The 16911-nt window shown below is 38.1% G+C and overlaps 1 protein-coding gene across 1 annotated transcript in view; it reads right to left on the reverse strand.

Annotated features, from left to right (window-relative positions):
* Positions 1 to 16911, reverse strand: part of FGD6 (FYVE, RhoGEF and PH domain containing 6) — a 144460-nt gene that overhangs the window by 72791 nt on the left and 54758 nt on the right. Inside the window, exons 4-5 of the mRNA XM_006871812.1 lie at positions 7565 to 7632; positions 7442 to 7472 (exon numbers count right to left, since the gene is read on the reverse strand). Of these exons, the coding sequence (XP_006871874.1) occupies positions 7442 to 7472; positions 7565 to 7632 (99 nt within the window). The remainder of the gene's footprint in view (positions 1 to 7441; positions 7473 to 7564; positions 7633 to 16911) is intronic.

The following is a 16911-nucleotide window of genomic DNA, read 5'->3' on the forward strand; positions in this document are numbered from 1 at the left end:
CTGACCTAGTAAACCATGAGACTGTCAGACTCAAATGGTCAATACCAATCAATTTCAGCTCACTGTTGTGGTGGTTGTTGTTAAGTGCCGTCAAGTTGGTTCTGACCCATAGCGACCCTGTATAGGGTTTCAAAGGAGCGACTGGTGAGCTTGAACTGCCGACCCTGTGGTTCCAACTGACTTTACTGTCCAGTGCATTAATCCGCAGTGCTATAACAGGACTCCTTTCAGCTGAGTAACACCTCGGATATCTATCTTTATGTGTTTTTTCCTAGATTCATACTTAGTCCTTTCTATGTTTTGATTATTCATGGATATTTACAGTTGTTTTGCCTTATTTTGAGTTGTGTTCCATCAGCAAATGAAGGTCTTGAAAGCTTTACTCTATTTGCATCATCATGGTCAACTTTACTTTGAAGAGGTAACTCTTCCCCAGTCACATTTTGAACACCTTCTAACCTGATGGTCTCACCTTCTGGCACTGTAACTGACAATATTCTTGTGCTATTCATCCTGCTTCAATATTCTTGTGCTATCTGAGAGTGTTCCACTACTATTCATAAAGTTTTCTGTGTCTATACATTCAGTGTATATTCAGTCCTGGTGTGATGCCTGAGGATAAGCACTTAACCTCAAGGTTGGTCCAAACTTACCAGCTGCTCCTCGGAGGAGGGTCGTTATGAGTCAGAATCAACTCGGCAACACTTAACACATTAACAAAACATTCACAAGTAGTTCACCTCATGAGTCTGGAAACTCAGCTAAAACCTGTCCATCATGCTTGTACCCTGAAGATATTTAAAATACCTGTGGCATAGCTTCCAGCATCACAGTAACATGCAAGCCACCACCGTATGACAAATTGACAGACGAGTAGTGGACAGAATTTATTGGACTCCTGGTGTGGTGTGGTAGGATCAGCACTGGACTGCAAACCACAAGGTCAGCATTCAAACCCACCAGCTGCTCCTCAGAAACCCTGTACAGGGTAGCTGTAAGTCGGAACCGACTTGACAGCACTTAATAACAACAACTATATATACAAAGTCCTGGTGTGGTGCTGTGGTTAACGTGCTGGACTGCAAGGTCAGTTTGAACATCAAGATCAACAGTTCAATCTGACCAGCTGCTCCTTGGAAACGCTATATAGGGTTGCTATGAGTAGGGGCTGACTTGATGGCACATAACAACAACACACTAATATGCACATATATATATACACATGTAGACACACACACACACACACGTATATATATTTCTTCTAACATAAAACCCACCAAAGATTCTATGTGCAAAATTAGCCTCCTACACTGTAGTTTCTGGTCAGGAATCACCAAAAGCTTGGTCAATTCGGCATTTTTAGAAATAGAAATGGGTCTCTGAAATATATTACAATATTCCCTAAAAGCCTACAAATAAAAATCAGGTCAACTTTATAAACTGTGTGATTCATTAACCATGGGACTGATGGTCTGCTCAGTAATGTAACCTTAGCACAATTCACATAAAAAGTGAAAAAAAAAAAAAAAAAGAGAGAAAGAGAGAAGGTGAGAAAAAACAGGGACTAGAAATGGTATATTCTTCATTTATCATTAATTTAAGGATCCCAACTTGTATCTCAGTTTGGGAAAAAGAAGAACCAGATTAACTTTATAAAACATCCCATCCCTTTGAGCCTCATGAACATATTAGTCTTGCTAGTTCTGGTCACTTGGGCAAGTCCTAAGCAAAAATCAATGCAAATAAAATAGAGTATGAAGATCTGAGGCAATGAAGCACAAAACAGATGGCCTTGCTGCTGGGGTCAGACTCTATATCTCTGGTGCCAAAGAAGAGCCTGTGACTGAATTACCAGCTGTCCTGCCTTGGCTTCTTGACCTCAGGACATTACTTACCCTCAATCACAACACAGTGAATTACAAAGACCATTGGACATATGGCCATATGGACATTTAAGGAGCTCTGCAGGGTTCCCTTCCTTAACGAAGGGCATTAAGAATCATTTCATATTAAGCAAAAGCAATGCAGCTGCTGAGGTCAAAGTGTCATGGTAAATATGGAGAAATGAGTGTGAAACTAAGAAATAATAAAAGGGGAAAGTCCCCACATTAACAATTTGACTTTATTTTATAGTGAAAAACTTTACCCAATGACATTATTCTTCCCTTGCAATTTAGTCAGACCTTGCATAATTACCACTGCCAAAAGTACAAAACAGGACTGATAACAACCATGTATTGAAGGTATCCAACTTCATCTCATAATATTACCAATTCCCCTCATTTCCTGGGCAAACGAAAGAATTCTGAAGAAATGCTAATATGAGGGGGCTTCACAAAGTTCATGGAAAAATGGAATAGAAAGATAAAAGAATTTTTCCATGAACATTTTGAATCCCTCTTATATATCCAAAGGCACACAATTTTCTACAAAGCATGGCAGAGTGTTCGAGCAATATGTGTTTTGAGTAATTTCTTAATGTTGTTGTTGTTGTTGTTAAGTGCCATCGAGTCGGGTCCGACCCATAGCGACCCTGTACAGGGTTTCCGAGGGTGTTGTAAATCTTTACGGGAGTAGAAAGCCTCATCTTTCTCCCACGGAGCGACTGGTAGTTTCGAACCGCTGACCTTAAGGTTCGCAGCCCGATTCGTAACCACTACGCTACCAGAGCTCCTTTCATAATCACTAAAAAAAAGTGAAGGCCCATACAGACCAGATTCAACATCTGGCTTTGACATTTAGAAGTAGGTTACTCTTGACAGTTTAGCTTCTCCTTTCGTCATCTAAAATACAGAAATTACATCCACTTGATACGGTTGTTATGAAGATTAAAAGAGAATTTATATAACTTAGTAAGGCACATAGAGAATGCTCAATAGAAGGCCATTTATTTGATTTGAGAAGACTTGGTTATTAAGATAATTTAAAATCCACAAATTCTTGAAAGTTTGGAAAGATAACTCTGAAACAGGCATAAAAAGAGAATGAAACACCAAACAACTCAGCAATCAGACACAAGACACACTGAACAATGCACTTCATTTAGTGAAGGATAGTCCCTAAGTAAGGAAAGTGGCTTAAAAGTGAAGGTTTGACAGTCACATCAACAGAAGCTTAAAGGCAAATTTTCTGCGACTAAAGAATAAATGATGATAATTAAATGGTTCACAAGACTCAAAAGACATGGTGTAGAGAGCAGAGGAGGATAAAGGGTTTTAAAGATGGGGGAAAAAACATAAGAATTGGAGATATCCATGAGGGAAATTTTTTCTGACACATTTTTAAAATTAAAATATATTCTATTTACTAATTAATAGACATGTGAATATCCAGAGAGGCTTTTTTTCCTTTAGCTCTATTGGATTTTCCTAAGGAGTCTCTTAAACTTATTCATTTATTTATTTATTTTTGTTTTGCATTTTGTTTCTAATCTACTGGGGAGACCTCATAAAACAGAAGTGGAGTGCCTGGAAAATTTCTTGGCTTTTGAGAGAGAGTCCATTCCACATTCAAGTATAGTTCTTGATGCTTTGGATGCTTATCAAATAGTCAACATCATTTCTAATAGCTTCAATTTGGGGCGGGGGGTGAGGGATATTTTATTGTGTTTTAGGTGGAAGTGTACATAGCAATTCAGTTTTCCAGTCAATAATTCATACACAATTGTCCATGACATTGGTTCCAATTTCTGCAATGTGTCGATAAGGAACCTCTCATATACTAAAGAGCTTGTATATTCCAGTCTAAAGAAATCAATAAAGATGTTTCATTACTAGTATTAATTAACTGTTACAGTCCATCTTTGTCCACTTAATTACAAACTCTGATAATAACCTGCTCTTTCAATATATATATATACATGTATATGTATATTTTTACATCATGCTATTTGGGCATTTATGAAATACTTTTTATAGAGATGCTTATAAATCTATTTCCCATAAGAAAGCAAATAAGATAATAATAACAAAAAATATCCACTATATCATTTGTACTTAGTTATATTAGGTGTTTACGGGGCTTCATTTTTATAATGCCTTCCAGTGTAAGAACTATATAAATGATAAAAATGCGTTAGTTAAATTTATATCAATGCATTTCCTATGAGTTATTTCACCTAGTTGTTTTATCAAATTCTAAACAAAGAAGTGTTCATGAACTATAATAACATTTAAAATTAAGAACTATGGCTACCATATTGGATAATGTTCTAGGGCCTCTAATATTCATGGGACTGAAATAATAGCTTCTCCAGCCATGCCATTTGAGTAACTCATTGATTTCTAATTTACATATTGTAAAGCAGTCATTTTCTATCATACAACACCAAGGTCAACTCATTTAGATGAAATCAGACAGCAGCATGTTGTTGTTGTTAGTGCCTACGAGTCAGTTCCAATCCACAGCAAACCCGTATAGGGTTTCCAAGGAGTGCCTGCTGAGCTTGAACTGCTGGTCTTGCGGTTCAAACCAACTTTGGAGTCCAGCACATTAACCCACAGCACCACACCAGGACTCCAGACAGCAGCACAGGTCAGTATTAAAGTTACCAATCTGTGAGCTTTGTGGAGTACCTTCAGTAGAAGAACAAAGATGAGTTTTAATAAGGTGGTGGAATGGAGGAGAGAAACAAGAAGATCCTTTGCTTCACCCACATTACCCTGTGTGAACACCATTCCTAGAAATAGTTTACAACCTGATAAATGTACTCTTGTTAAGACACCAGTAGGGATAGGCTTTGGTGAGTTAACATTTGCAAACTCTAGACAGAATATTAAATAATATAAGGTTGGCAGTGATCTACTCTGACTTCTACATTAAAAGTGATGGTTTCAAAAATATTCAGGTAAAGTGGTTTGAGAATGGTTCATTCTTTTCAGTAGAAGGGAATCTATCAGATCTGAGAGGATAAGGGATATACTTTGGTCTTATTATCCATTCACTACCATGCTTATGATTTGTTCTAAAAATATAGATATGAATAGATCATAGGTTTTCAAATAAGAAAATAAAGTGATAAAACATGTAACAGTCTTCCTACTAGGATAAAAACTTCCTTCATTAATATAAAATTTTAGTACAGGGGAAAAAAAGGCATTTGAAAGGGTAGAATCACAAAGTCTACTGCCTTGTGATAGGAGAATGAGTATTTCTCACTCACTGATGCTCTACAAGAGAAAGAAAATGATAAAAGAAAGGTAATTCGAGAGCCTACTACATGCCACATACGATACTAGGCCCTTTTATATACTTTATTTCTGAGAGATGGGTATAAAAATTCCCAGTTTACAAATGATAAAAACAAGATATAAAAGGTTCAACTATTTTCTGAAATTCACAAAGGTAGTTAATAACAGAAGAATCACTATGCTTCTAAGTGTGACCTGCAGACAGACAATGACCTGCATATTTTGTTGGTTATTGGTCTGCAAAAGAGAAGTCAAAAGGGGAGAATAATGGATAAATTATTCCATTATACCAATTTGAGATAGCCATGATATTTTTTATTGTATTTTACAAAAAAGTACTGGTCTGTCATAGGTTGAAAGGGTTTACAAAAAACTTCCAGTCCCTTAGTATAAGAATCTGAGGAGCACTGAACTAGACTTTAAAAACCAAAATGGCAGGTGCTGTTATTCATAGCTGTATCCACAACATGTATTCCATGCAGGATTTGCTGAAATAGGAAACTGCGGTTCAAATGGAAGTCTGACTCTGAAGTACCCCCCTTTTTTACCTCTAAGAGCTTAGCAATTAATTTGCATATAGGTAAACATTTCTATTCCTACGTAACTATGTGGTGCTACAGGTTAGGTATTGGGCTGCTAACAAGGGTGGAGGTTTAAAGCCACCAAACGCTCTTAGGAAGAAAGATAAGGCTGTTTGCTCCTATAAAGATTTAGAAACCCTAAAGATTATTCTGCCCTGTCCTATATGGATGCTATGAATCAGAGTTGATTCAACGGCAGTGGGTATTTCTGGTTTTGGTCAAAAAATATAACAAATAAGTATAATTTGTCCTAGATATACATATTACATTCAGTTTTCCAGAAAACATCCATTTAATCTCCCCCTGCAATGTTCAGAACACAGCGGCAGACGTACCAGAGTTTACTTTGAAAAGTTTCTAAATGATATTAGCCTTGAAACTTCACAAATCAAAAACTTTTAAAGATCCACCTTTTATTAAGTTACTTTAAATAACCTAAGTTCAGTCGTTTAAAATACTGGTGACCAAATGTTATAGTACTGGGTTTTTTAAATTCATTACAAAAATGAACTTACCAACAGGCAAGGGTTATGAGAAACTATTCAGAGGGCAATTATTTCTCCAATGAATTAGCAATGCTAACAGTTTTTTTTTAATTCTCACAGGAGAATTGGGCCTCCATGTTCTACTAGATCAACAGAGCACAAAAGAATCATTGGTGAATTCAAATCCTCATTATTCATGTTCATATGGAAATGTTCATCGGGACAACGTAAAAATAAGGATACCATACCTTTTGCAGAGCTACAGATAGGTGTATATTTAGTGAATCTACTATTTCTCAGCAATGAAGTTCAAAATGATGTTAATAATTACACCATTTAAGTGAACTTTCATGACAGTTTCTTTCCTCACTGTTTCCTCTACTTTGCCCCTTTCTTTTGTTAAACCTTAATATCTTGCCAAAATATAATTGGAATAAAGTAACAGCAAAAGCACTTTAACTACCAATACTTAATGAAACTTGTAAAAAATTGCAGGTACAAAGAAATGCATGACAAAAGTGACTATATAATTAACGTATCATAATTTTTTTTCAACAGGTCCATTCAAATTGATAGCTATAAAAATAAAAAATAGAACTTTTATAAAATGTCTATTTTAAGTGTCTGTTTCTGGTAGCATATTCACATAGGAGAAAAATGATTTTGTTTGTACAATGATTATGACATTCTTTACACATTATTAGTGCAAAACTCTACTGATAGCAGATCTTCAAATGGCCCAAAAATATTATATTTGAAGCTCCTTGCTATAAAGATAAAAGTTTTAAAACTTCAGAGAGATGAAGATTTAAAAACTCTACTTTTCAAGGAGCATTCAGGTATATCTATATGCACAAGATATATACATTTTAGAAAATTTCTATATTAATACATGTGCACAAAGCTGAAAAAGATAAACATGAGTTAGGAATCACAATAAATGCATATGCATGGAATTTGTTTCAGTGTGGTACCCTAGGGTAAGCACTTGACCTCAAGGTTGGTTTGAGCCTCAAAGTCGGCAGTTCAAACTCACCAGTTGCTCTCCAGAAACCCTATACAGAGTTGTTATGAGTCAGAACTGATTTGATGGCACTTAACAACAACAATAACAAAGTCTTTGGGGTAGGGAAAGATGCAAAAGGAAATAGTCTTACACTTCAAGAAAATATTAGCAGATACTTACAATATGTAAAAGTTTTAACACATCGACAAACCTGTTTAAAAAAAAAGAAAAAAGGCAATGAAAGAAACGTTTCAAATGAACCAGTGGGTGAAAACTCTTCAGAATAAAAAACTAGATACCTACACTTTCTCTGAACTCATGATCTCTTTGGCAATATGATGAACTTTACTCTTCGTTCCAGTACTTTCACCCTGTGGAAAAGAGGACATGAAGAATGCATGAACTCATTCAAAGTGACTTCACAGTGCAGGGTATTAACCTACAGCGCCACACTAGGACTACTGCCTAGTAATACAGACTATATATTCAGTTTCAGGTTATTTTTTTCTTCCCCTCTTCAGCAGTCCTCAAAATAAAAAATGAGATATTAAACCTGAAAAACAAAAAGAATGTATGAACTCATATGGGTAATGATAGTTCTGAGCCAGTGATATACAAATTCTATGGCTATATTTATGTTTCCCATGAGTACACACTTCATACTACATAATATCTCAAATGGCAGATGTGGAAATTGAGATGAAGGATAAACGAGGATATAGGAGGAAGTAAGAGTAACCAGTAATCGTCACCATCAGCAGGGCTGCCCTGACAGATGGTCCTGGGGCTGCCAATGGTTTACACCTGAAAAGTCACAGTCTACAGAGGAAATAACACCTACAGGCATCAGAAGAACTTTCATCCTTTGGGCGAAAACATGTAATTTAAGAATTAAGAATTACTAGTGAACATCCATTGCTGTTGCTGCTGTCAGGTGCTGTGAGCGACCCTGGTTACAACAGAACCAACCAGTGACTGGCCCTGCACCGTCCTCGCAATTACTGTTATGCTTGAGCCCACTGCTGCTGTTTTGGGTCTTGCTCTTTTTCACGGACCCTACAACAGGGCATGGTCCTTCCAGATAATACGTCTGAAGTACGAGAGATGGAGTCTTGCCATCCTGGCTTCTAAGGAACACTCTGGCTGTACTTCTTTCAATAGATTTGTTTGTACTGCTGGCAGTTTATGGTACTTTCAACATTCTTCTCCAACACCATAACTCAAGTGCATCAATTCTTCTGTGGTTTTCCTTATTCACTGTCTAACTTTCACAGGTATATGAGGCTGTTGAAAATACCATGGCTTTGTTCAGGAGCACATGTGTCCTCAAACAGATATATTTGCTCTTAAATACTTTGAAAAGGTCTTGGGCAGATTTGCCTAATGCAGTATGACATTTGATTTCTTGAGTACTCCTTCCACGAGCGGTGATAGTGGATCCAAGCAAAATGAAGTCTTTGACTTCAATCTTTTCTCCATTTATCATGTTATTTTCTGGTCCAGTGGAGAGGACTTTTGTTTTCTTTATATTGAGGTGCAATCCATTCGGAAGGATGTGGTCTTTGAACTTAATCAGTAAGTATTTTAAGTTCTCTTCAATTTTACCAAGCATGGTTGTATCATCTGCATATCGCTGGTTGTTAATTAATCCTGATGCCACATTCTACTTCATATAACCCAGCTTCTCTGATTATTTGCTCAGCATACAAATTAAGTATGGTGAAAGAATACAGTCATGATGCACACCTTTCCTAATTTTAAACCACTTGGTGTTTCCGTGTTCTGCTCAAACAACTTCCTCTTGTTCTATGTACAGGTTCCTCATGAGCACAATGAAGTGTTCTGACATACTCATTCTCCGCAAGGTTATCCATAGCTTGTCATGATCCACACAGTTTAAAGCATTTTCATAGTAAATAAAATAAAGGTAAACATCTTTCTGGTAATCTCTGCTTTCAGCCAAGTTTTATCTGATGTCAGCACAGATATCCTTTGTTCTACCTCTTCATCTGAATCCATTAGAGATATGTAAGAGAATTTCACTGTAAATATACATATGTGTTGATTAACGCCCATGATATGATCTCTGAACTAGGAGGTTATGTGATTTATGCAAACACCATATTACATATAGTATATATGTGTGTATATATTTGACACACATATATCAAAATAACCAAGGAAAGCTGCTCTGGCTCTCCATTATGGTAGCAAGCTGAGGTGGTCACAGTTCAGCAAATTCAATGCTTGCATGCCTCCTGGCATCCTTCCAAGCAAGCCCCTCCTCCTACCTCATCATTCTATATGTGGTGGGATGCTGCTGGAACTTCATGCTATAAAGCTAGTCTAAGCCAGATAATTTATGTGCACCTGCAGTGGGCTCTTCCTCACAGTCTACACCGAACACAAGTCAACATTAAAGCCACAGGCTTTTGCCATTTCCTTAAAATATATTTTAGAAATATGCTCTTAGAGTCAAGGCAGTTTTCTTCTAAAGAATTGAAAAGAAACTCTCTTTAGGGTACTGCTGGGACAAAGTCACAATAAACATAAAAAAGGGCCCTGCCAATCCAGAAGTCAGGCAGTCGTTGAAGAAAAGACACAAGAAGAGAATAATGGTAGTGCCTTCCTTCTGAAGTGAAATCACAGATGATTCTGGAAAGGCTGTTTACTTGAGCATGAGCTTGCTAGGTTAAAGGATTATCGCAGTTCTTTATTTAAAAAAAAAAAAAAAAAAAAAATCAGGTTTTTAACCTGCTTCCAGTGTCAAAACCAAAGTATAAAAATAGATACAGTTTAACCATTGTTGTTGCTGTTAAGTCCCGTTGAGTTGGTTTTGAGCCATAGCAATTCTGTATAGACTTTCCAGGGGAGCAGCTGGTAAGCTTGGAACTATATAACAAGCTAAGTGTGAATGAAAACCTTCTGAATCATATTTTACTTTTAAAAGAATACCTACTTATGCTCTATACAGACATTGTTGTGATTGTTATATGATGCCCAGTTGGTTCCCACTCAAAGGTACACAATGTAGGGTTTCCAATGCTGTAAACCTTTGCAGGAACAGAAAGCCTCATCTTTCTCCCACAGAATGGCTGGTGGGCTCTAACCACCAACCTTGCGATTTGTAGTCCAATGCTCATTAGGGTCATTCAAGGGAATAAGCCACTAGAGTATCCCTCAAAATCTTATTGTTGTTGTTAACTAACACTGAGTTGGTCCTGACTCATAGTGATAGCATAGTATATAGGTTAGCAAGGAGCAGCTGGTGAGTTTGAATTGCCAACCTTGCAGCTCAAACTGACCTTCCAGTCTAGTGGCACTGTAGTATAAGCACTGGACTGCAAGGTTGATTTAAACTGCAAGGTTAGTGGTACAGGCTCACCAGCCACTCCTGGGAAACTCTATACAGGGTCACTGTGAGTTGGAATTTAACAATAGGCCAGAGTAGAACTACCCCATAGGGTTTTCAAAGCTGTAAATATTTATGCAAGTAGACTGCCACGAGTGTTTCTTGTGGAGTGACTGGTAGGTTCAAACCACTGAACTTTCACTTAGCAGCCAAGCACTTAATCACTCATCACCAGAACGAGCTTAACTTTGATTCCCAGGTAACTTGGCTTTGAAATTCTGATTCAGTGAGATGGGACACAGAAGTGGCTGTTAGCAGAGGAAATTAAAGGTTAAGTAAGAAATAGTCCCAATCTTCAGGAAGTAGTTAAGAAGAGCAAACCAAATATACAAACAGCTGTACAAGTATATAAGGACAACTATAAAATAGGTTGACGTGTTGAAGGAGAAAAAGATCTTAATCAGACTGAGATGTGTAATTCAGGAAAAGCTTCACAAAGAATAAAACATTTGATAATCTTTAGTGACTCTTTAAACATGCTAGAGGCTACAGATACCCACTCCTGAAGGCCAGAACACGGACTCTTCTCTCTAGTCTTCACTGCCAACTTCAGTTGTTAAGCTGAAGTTATCAAGTCCTGTCAATTTGTTCTGCTGGGTATTTCTTTAACTGATTCTTGCCTCTCCTCCAACACTGCCACCTTATGACTGACTTGTCTGACAGCAACAGCCCAAGTGGTTTGCTTGGGTCACTCCATGGCATCCATTCTCTACATTACTTCCAGAGTAATATGAGGGGGCTTAAAAAAGTTGGTGGAAAAATGGAATGGAAAGATAGTGAAAATTTCCCAAAAACTTTGTGAAGCCCCTTCATAGCTCTAAAATTCAAATATTACCATGTTAACCATCAGCCTGAGCCCCATCGTCAGCTCCATATCAACCATGGCTATCAAAAGCCAAACTCTCCTTTGCCATGTGCATAGAGCACTCAGTGATGCATCTGATCTCTTTGCTATTCCTCCACACTGTGTTCTCCCAGTTGTTGTTGTTGTTAAATGCCATTGAGTTGGTTCTAGCCCATAGCAACCCTGTATAGGATTTCTGAAAAGCAGCTGGTGAGCATGAACCGACGACCTTGCAGTTTAAACCAACTTTGCAGTCCAGCGCATTAACTCACAGTGCCACACCAGTACTGCAGCCAAACTGGAGCCACCTTACAATCCCAGTATGCTCTGTTCATGCCTGCTCTTCTACACCAGCCTTTCCCTCTGCCTTGCCTATCCACCTACCACCTTCCCTTCTCCCCAAGAATTTCTGACTGTCATATTTCAAGTCATCTTTTAAGATGGTACTCAAAGGTTGTCCATTCAAAAAGCTTGTGACAATTGTCTCAGTGTTCTCTCCCCACGACCTCTAAACCACGAAATTAATTACTCTCTCGTTGGTGTCATTCTTGTAATGCTTAACACAGTGGACGGCACTTACATGCCTACTAACATGTATTCCCTCTAGTGTACAGTCTTATTCACTTTATATCCTCCTGCATGTTGGCACAGTGTCTGGTCCACTGTGAAGCAAATATTTATGAATAAACAAATATGTACAAGGGTGGCTGCCACCTTCTCAGAATATAAGACCAGAGATACTGCTTTTGTGTCTGTGCACTGAATCTGAATTTGTGGTAAGTGACATGAAAATGTAAACTCAAACAAAATCTCATTACAGATATTTCATCATGTGAGATAGTATGGGAATGAACTCTGAAACTTAATAATAACAAACAACATGTATTCTATCACCCACTTTACTCTGATAAGCCAAACAAAAAAACTTTGTATCGTCTCAACTTGTAAGAACAATGACTAATTCTGACCCAAGCCAACTGATGATGGGAAAACATACCCCACTGTAAGACCTTGTAAGAGGCCATACTTTGCATATCAACTTTGAGTGAATGAAAATCCTCACTTAAATTATACCATACTTCAAAGCAGATGACTTTTTAAATAACATCATCTCCCAAAAGTACACTGCTGAAGAAGTTGAAATATGAGACATGAATGAATGAAATTATTTTGTGAAGGTCAAACAAATTCCCAAACAGAACTTTGATCTGAAATCTACTTTTATGTCCTGGTCCCTTGATAATAGCTTACTTCTGTAATTCCTTAACTTTGTTCCTTTTGCATTTGTTCACTACACATAAACTTCCATAAAACTTGTCCATGATTTTTTCATAGAGTTATTCAAAGGCCTCTGCTATCCTATTGAAGACTTCTACTACAAAATAAAACAACAAAAAAATTAACATCCAGATGTACCTGAGAAACATCTATTTATCATTAAGCTATCCCACAGATAAGGTGACGGTGTGATTAAGCTCGAAAGGACAAGCTTCTCTTAGGTTTCCAGGAGTCACATTGTCTCTTTACTCCACTGTTAAGAAGGTACAGTACCACGTGAACTATTTTACAAAGAAGATTTACAAAAAGAGCAAGTCGGAGAAGTCAACTGGTGTAAACAAATTGGTCGACTTAAAAAATCTTTTTGATTAGTTAAGTGGAGAGCTGGGACTGAAACAAGGGTCTCAGGATTCTAAATTTACTCTTCAGAGGACCTGGGTTGACATCTCACCAAAGGCAGCTTTCAAATGGCTTCCAGACTCATCAAAAGATGCTCAGCATCATCAGTCAGAGCAATGCAAATGAAAACCACAATGAGATACCATTTCACTCCCACTAGAAGGAGCCCTGGTGGCACCATGGTTAAAGCATTTGGCTCTACTAACCCAAAGGTCAATGGTTCAAACCCACCAGAAGCTCCACAGAACAAAGAGGTGGCAGTCAGCTTCTGTAAAGATTTACAGCCTTGGAAACCCTTTGGTTTCCTGTCCTATAAGGTTGATATGAGATGGAATAGATTCAACAACAGTTTGGCTTTGGAGTTTTAGAATGGCTAATTCCAATCTGTTTTGGAAGAAGTGCAGCCAGAGTGCTCCTTAGAGGCCAAGATGGCTAAACTTCATCTCTCATACTTTGGACATATTGTCTGGAGGGAACAGTTGCTGGAGAAGGATATCATGCTTGGTAAGATAGAGGGTAGGAGAAAAAGAGGAAGACCCCCAATGAGATGGATTGGCCAGGTGGCAACATCGATGGACTCAAGTGTGGCAATGGTAGTGAGGTTGCCCCAGGAATGGACATTGTTTCGTTCTGCTGTGCATGGGGTCGCTATGAGTCGGTTCCGACTTGATGGCACCTGACAACAACAACAAGACTTTAAAAAACAACAACAACTGAAAATAACAAATGTTGGCAAGGATGTTGAAAAATTGGAACTGTTACACATTGCAGGTGGAAATGCAAAAGGATACAGTAGTTGTGAGGGGGGAAGAGGGCAAACAGGGATGGTTATATCTCACTGATTCAGGGTGGGGTTGCACAGCCAATTATTGTAAATGCTGTCAGTATGTTGTACACACCTGTAAGGAGTTGAGTTGGCAAAAACTGTGGTGGACATATTTACAACAATGGGGCAAAAAATGTAGCTGCTATGGGGATTTGGTGTCTTGCCAGACTGCAAAGCCGTCTGAACTGCAAGGTTGGTGGTTCAAGCTCACCAGCTGCTCCTTGGAAACCCTGTACAGGGTTGCTATGGGTCGGAACTGACTCGATGGCACTTAACAACAACAACCTGGCATCTTAAAAGCTTGCATGTGGCCATATAAGGCACAACAATTGGTTTTTATTCATCTGGAGAAACAGAGGCAGAAGAAGCATCAAGCTGATGTGAAACATGTGGCTAATTGCTTCCATGGAATTGCCTACTTGGTCGTGAGATTGAAGGTACTGGATGTTGCCTGTCCACTATTACTACACTATAAAAAAACACCAATCAAAAGGGGGAAATGCAGGACAGAATTTCAAATTCTCATGGACTCCAGATTAATCTCTGAAACTACTGCTGAGATACTCCTTAACCCCTAAGCCAAAAATATCTCCTTAAGTATTCCTAAAACCAAGAAAGAGTTTGTTTAGCTTAACTAGTAAAAAAATGTCTTGAGCATTATGCTCTTTTAAGAACTATCTATATGGGATCAAACTGATATGGTGCTGTAGGATAAGCACCGGATAAGCAATGGAATATGAACCACAAGGTTGGCACACACCAGCCTCTCCTCGGAAACCCAAAACGGGGTTGCTATGAGTTGGAACTAACTCAACAGTACTTAACAACAACAACAAATGAGATGAAACTGACAACAGGTTAAAAGTTTAAATGTTGCTGTTAAGTGCTGTCAAGGTGATTCTGATGCATAGTGACTTGTATAGGGTTTCCTAGGAACAGCTGGTAGGTTTGAACTGTCAATCTTGCAGCTAGTAAGTAGCACAGTGTTATTCTTCAGTGCTACACCAGGATTCAAAAAGATTAAATAGGAAACTTAAACACAAAAACCAAATGTACTGTTCTCGAGTCAATTTCAACTCATAGCGACACTATAAGACAAGTAGAATTGATGTAAATCTTTACGGAAATAGACTGCCACATTGTTCTCTTGGAAGCTGCTCATGAATTCAAACCCCTACCTAATCTTTCAGTTAGCTTTCCAATGCTTACCTCACTATACCACCAAGACTCCTTTTGATAGACACCTTAGAGGGCAGTTACCATTTAGTGACAAGGATTATATTATCAAGTTATACAACCAGCATCACCTTTTGTTTTAAGTGGTTCCACCTCCATTAACATTAATTAGCTCAGGGAAGAACAATTCCTAAAAGGAAAGTGGAAATGGTTGTATAACTCAGAGAATGCACTCAATAGCACTAAATGATCAAATGCAGACACCACTGAACTGCTGTATGCTTTGTTGGGTATATTCTTAACAGCAGCAACAAAATAAAAATAAAGACTTAAGAATTCCACGCACTCATATGTGTCAGGAATTGTTCTAAACAGCATATAATTAATTATTTAATCCTTACAACAATACAGATGGAGATACTGAGACACAAAAGTTAATACAGTGATCCAGATGCCAGAGCTAGTAAGTGGGGGAGAACCCAGACAACCTGGCTCCAGAGACTGAGTTCTTCATAACCACCACGACAGCAAATTACTTAACAGAAAATAACTCACCAGGCTATGGTTAGATGGACTAACAACTGCCAAACACTGCAGAATTTGTCCATTCTAGTATCTCAGATGTCTCAGATGAACAGATAATCAGTTCATCAGAATGGCTGAGAATTCTAAAGAGACAATCTATTGGCATCATGCACAAAAATGATAAATATGAATGCGTGATTAACTGAAGAAATAATCACAATGTGAAAGGGTGAATACTGCAATGAGGCACAACTCAGGGCAAAATACAATAATATAAATACAGGAAGGGAAAATGAAAGGCCCAAATTCAAGGAAGGAACCCTGGGAGTCTCCACTGACCACAAAAGAGTAAGTTAGTCAGGCAGTGTTAGGACAGGATGTGTAGAGAAGATGCCTGATACAAAAAGCTTAGCAATTTCTCCTTAAACCTTCATTGATAAGGTGAATTAGGGAGATCCCTAGTAGAACACAGAAACTAGTTTTGTTCACCATAAGTATAGGGAAAAGAATGAAAAGGAGTTAAGCAGTAGACACATCTGTTAGGGGAAATATGACCATCTTGGGATTGTTGGTTATCAAAGAGAATAAAGAATGATTAACTACAGCACACAGGAGCCCTGGTGGCACTGTCATTTAAGCAGTAGACTGTTAACTAAAAGGTCGGCAGTTTGAACCCACCAGCCACTCCTTGGGAGAAAGATGCATAAATCTGCTTTGTGGGAGAAAGATGTGGCAGTCGGCTTTGTAAAGATTTACAGCTTTGGAAACCTGATGAGGCAGTTACTATGAGGGAGAATCAATTTGATTTGTTTGATTTTTGGGAAGAAAACAGTTTGAATCTGCTTATCTCTTACATTCATTTAAGTCTCAGTAAAATATCGCTTTCCCAGAGACTTTCCCAGAGACTTTATGCAATATGTTGTTATTGTTAAGTGCCATCGAATGGGTTCTGACTCAGAGCCACATTGTATAGGGTTTCCGAGAAGCAGCTGGTGAATTTGAACCGCCGACCCTATGGTTCAAACCGACTTTGCAGTCCAGTGCTTTACAATTTCTAGCACATCGCTCTGCTTTATTTCTTTCATTAACACAGAAATCCCTTAAGTTCTTAGTGTTAATTTGTTCATGGCCCCTCTTGCCCCATTAGCATGTAAGCTCCACTAGAGAAGAGATGACTTGGAACACTGCTT

The sequence above is a fragment of the Chrysochloris asiatica genome, unplaced genomic scaffold (genome assembly GCF_000296735.1).
Source record: "Chrysochloris asiatica unplaced genomic scaffold, ChrAsi1.0 scaffold00174, whole genome shotgun sequence".
Classification (NCBI taxonomy): Eukaryota; Metazoa; Chordata; class Mammalia; order Afrosoricida; family Chrysochloridae; genus Chrysochloris; species Chrysochloris asiatica.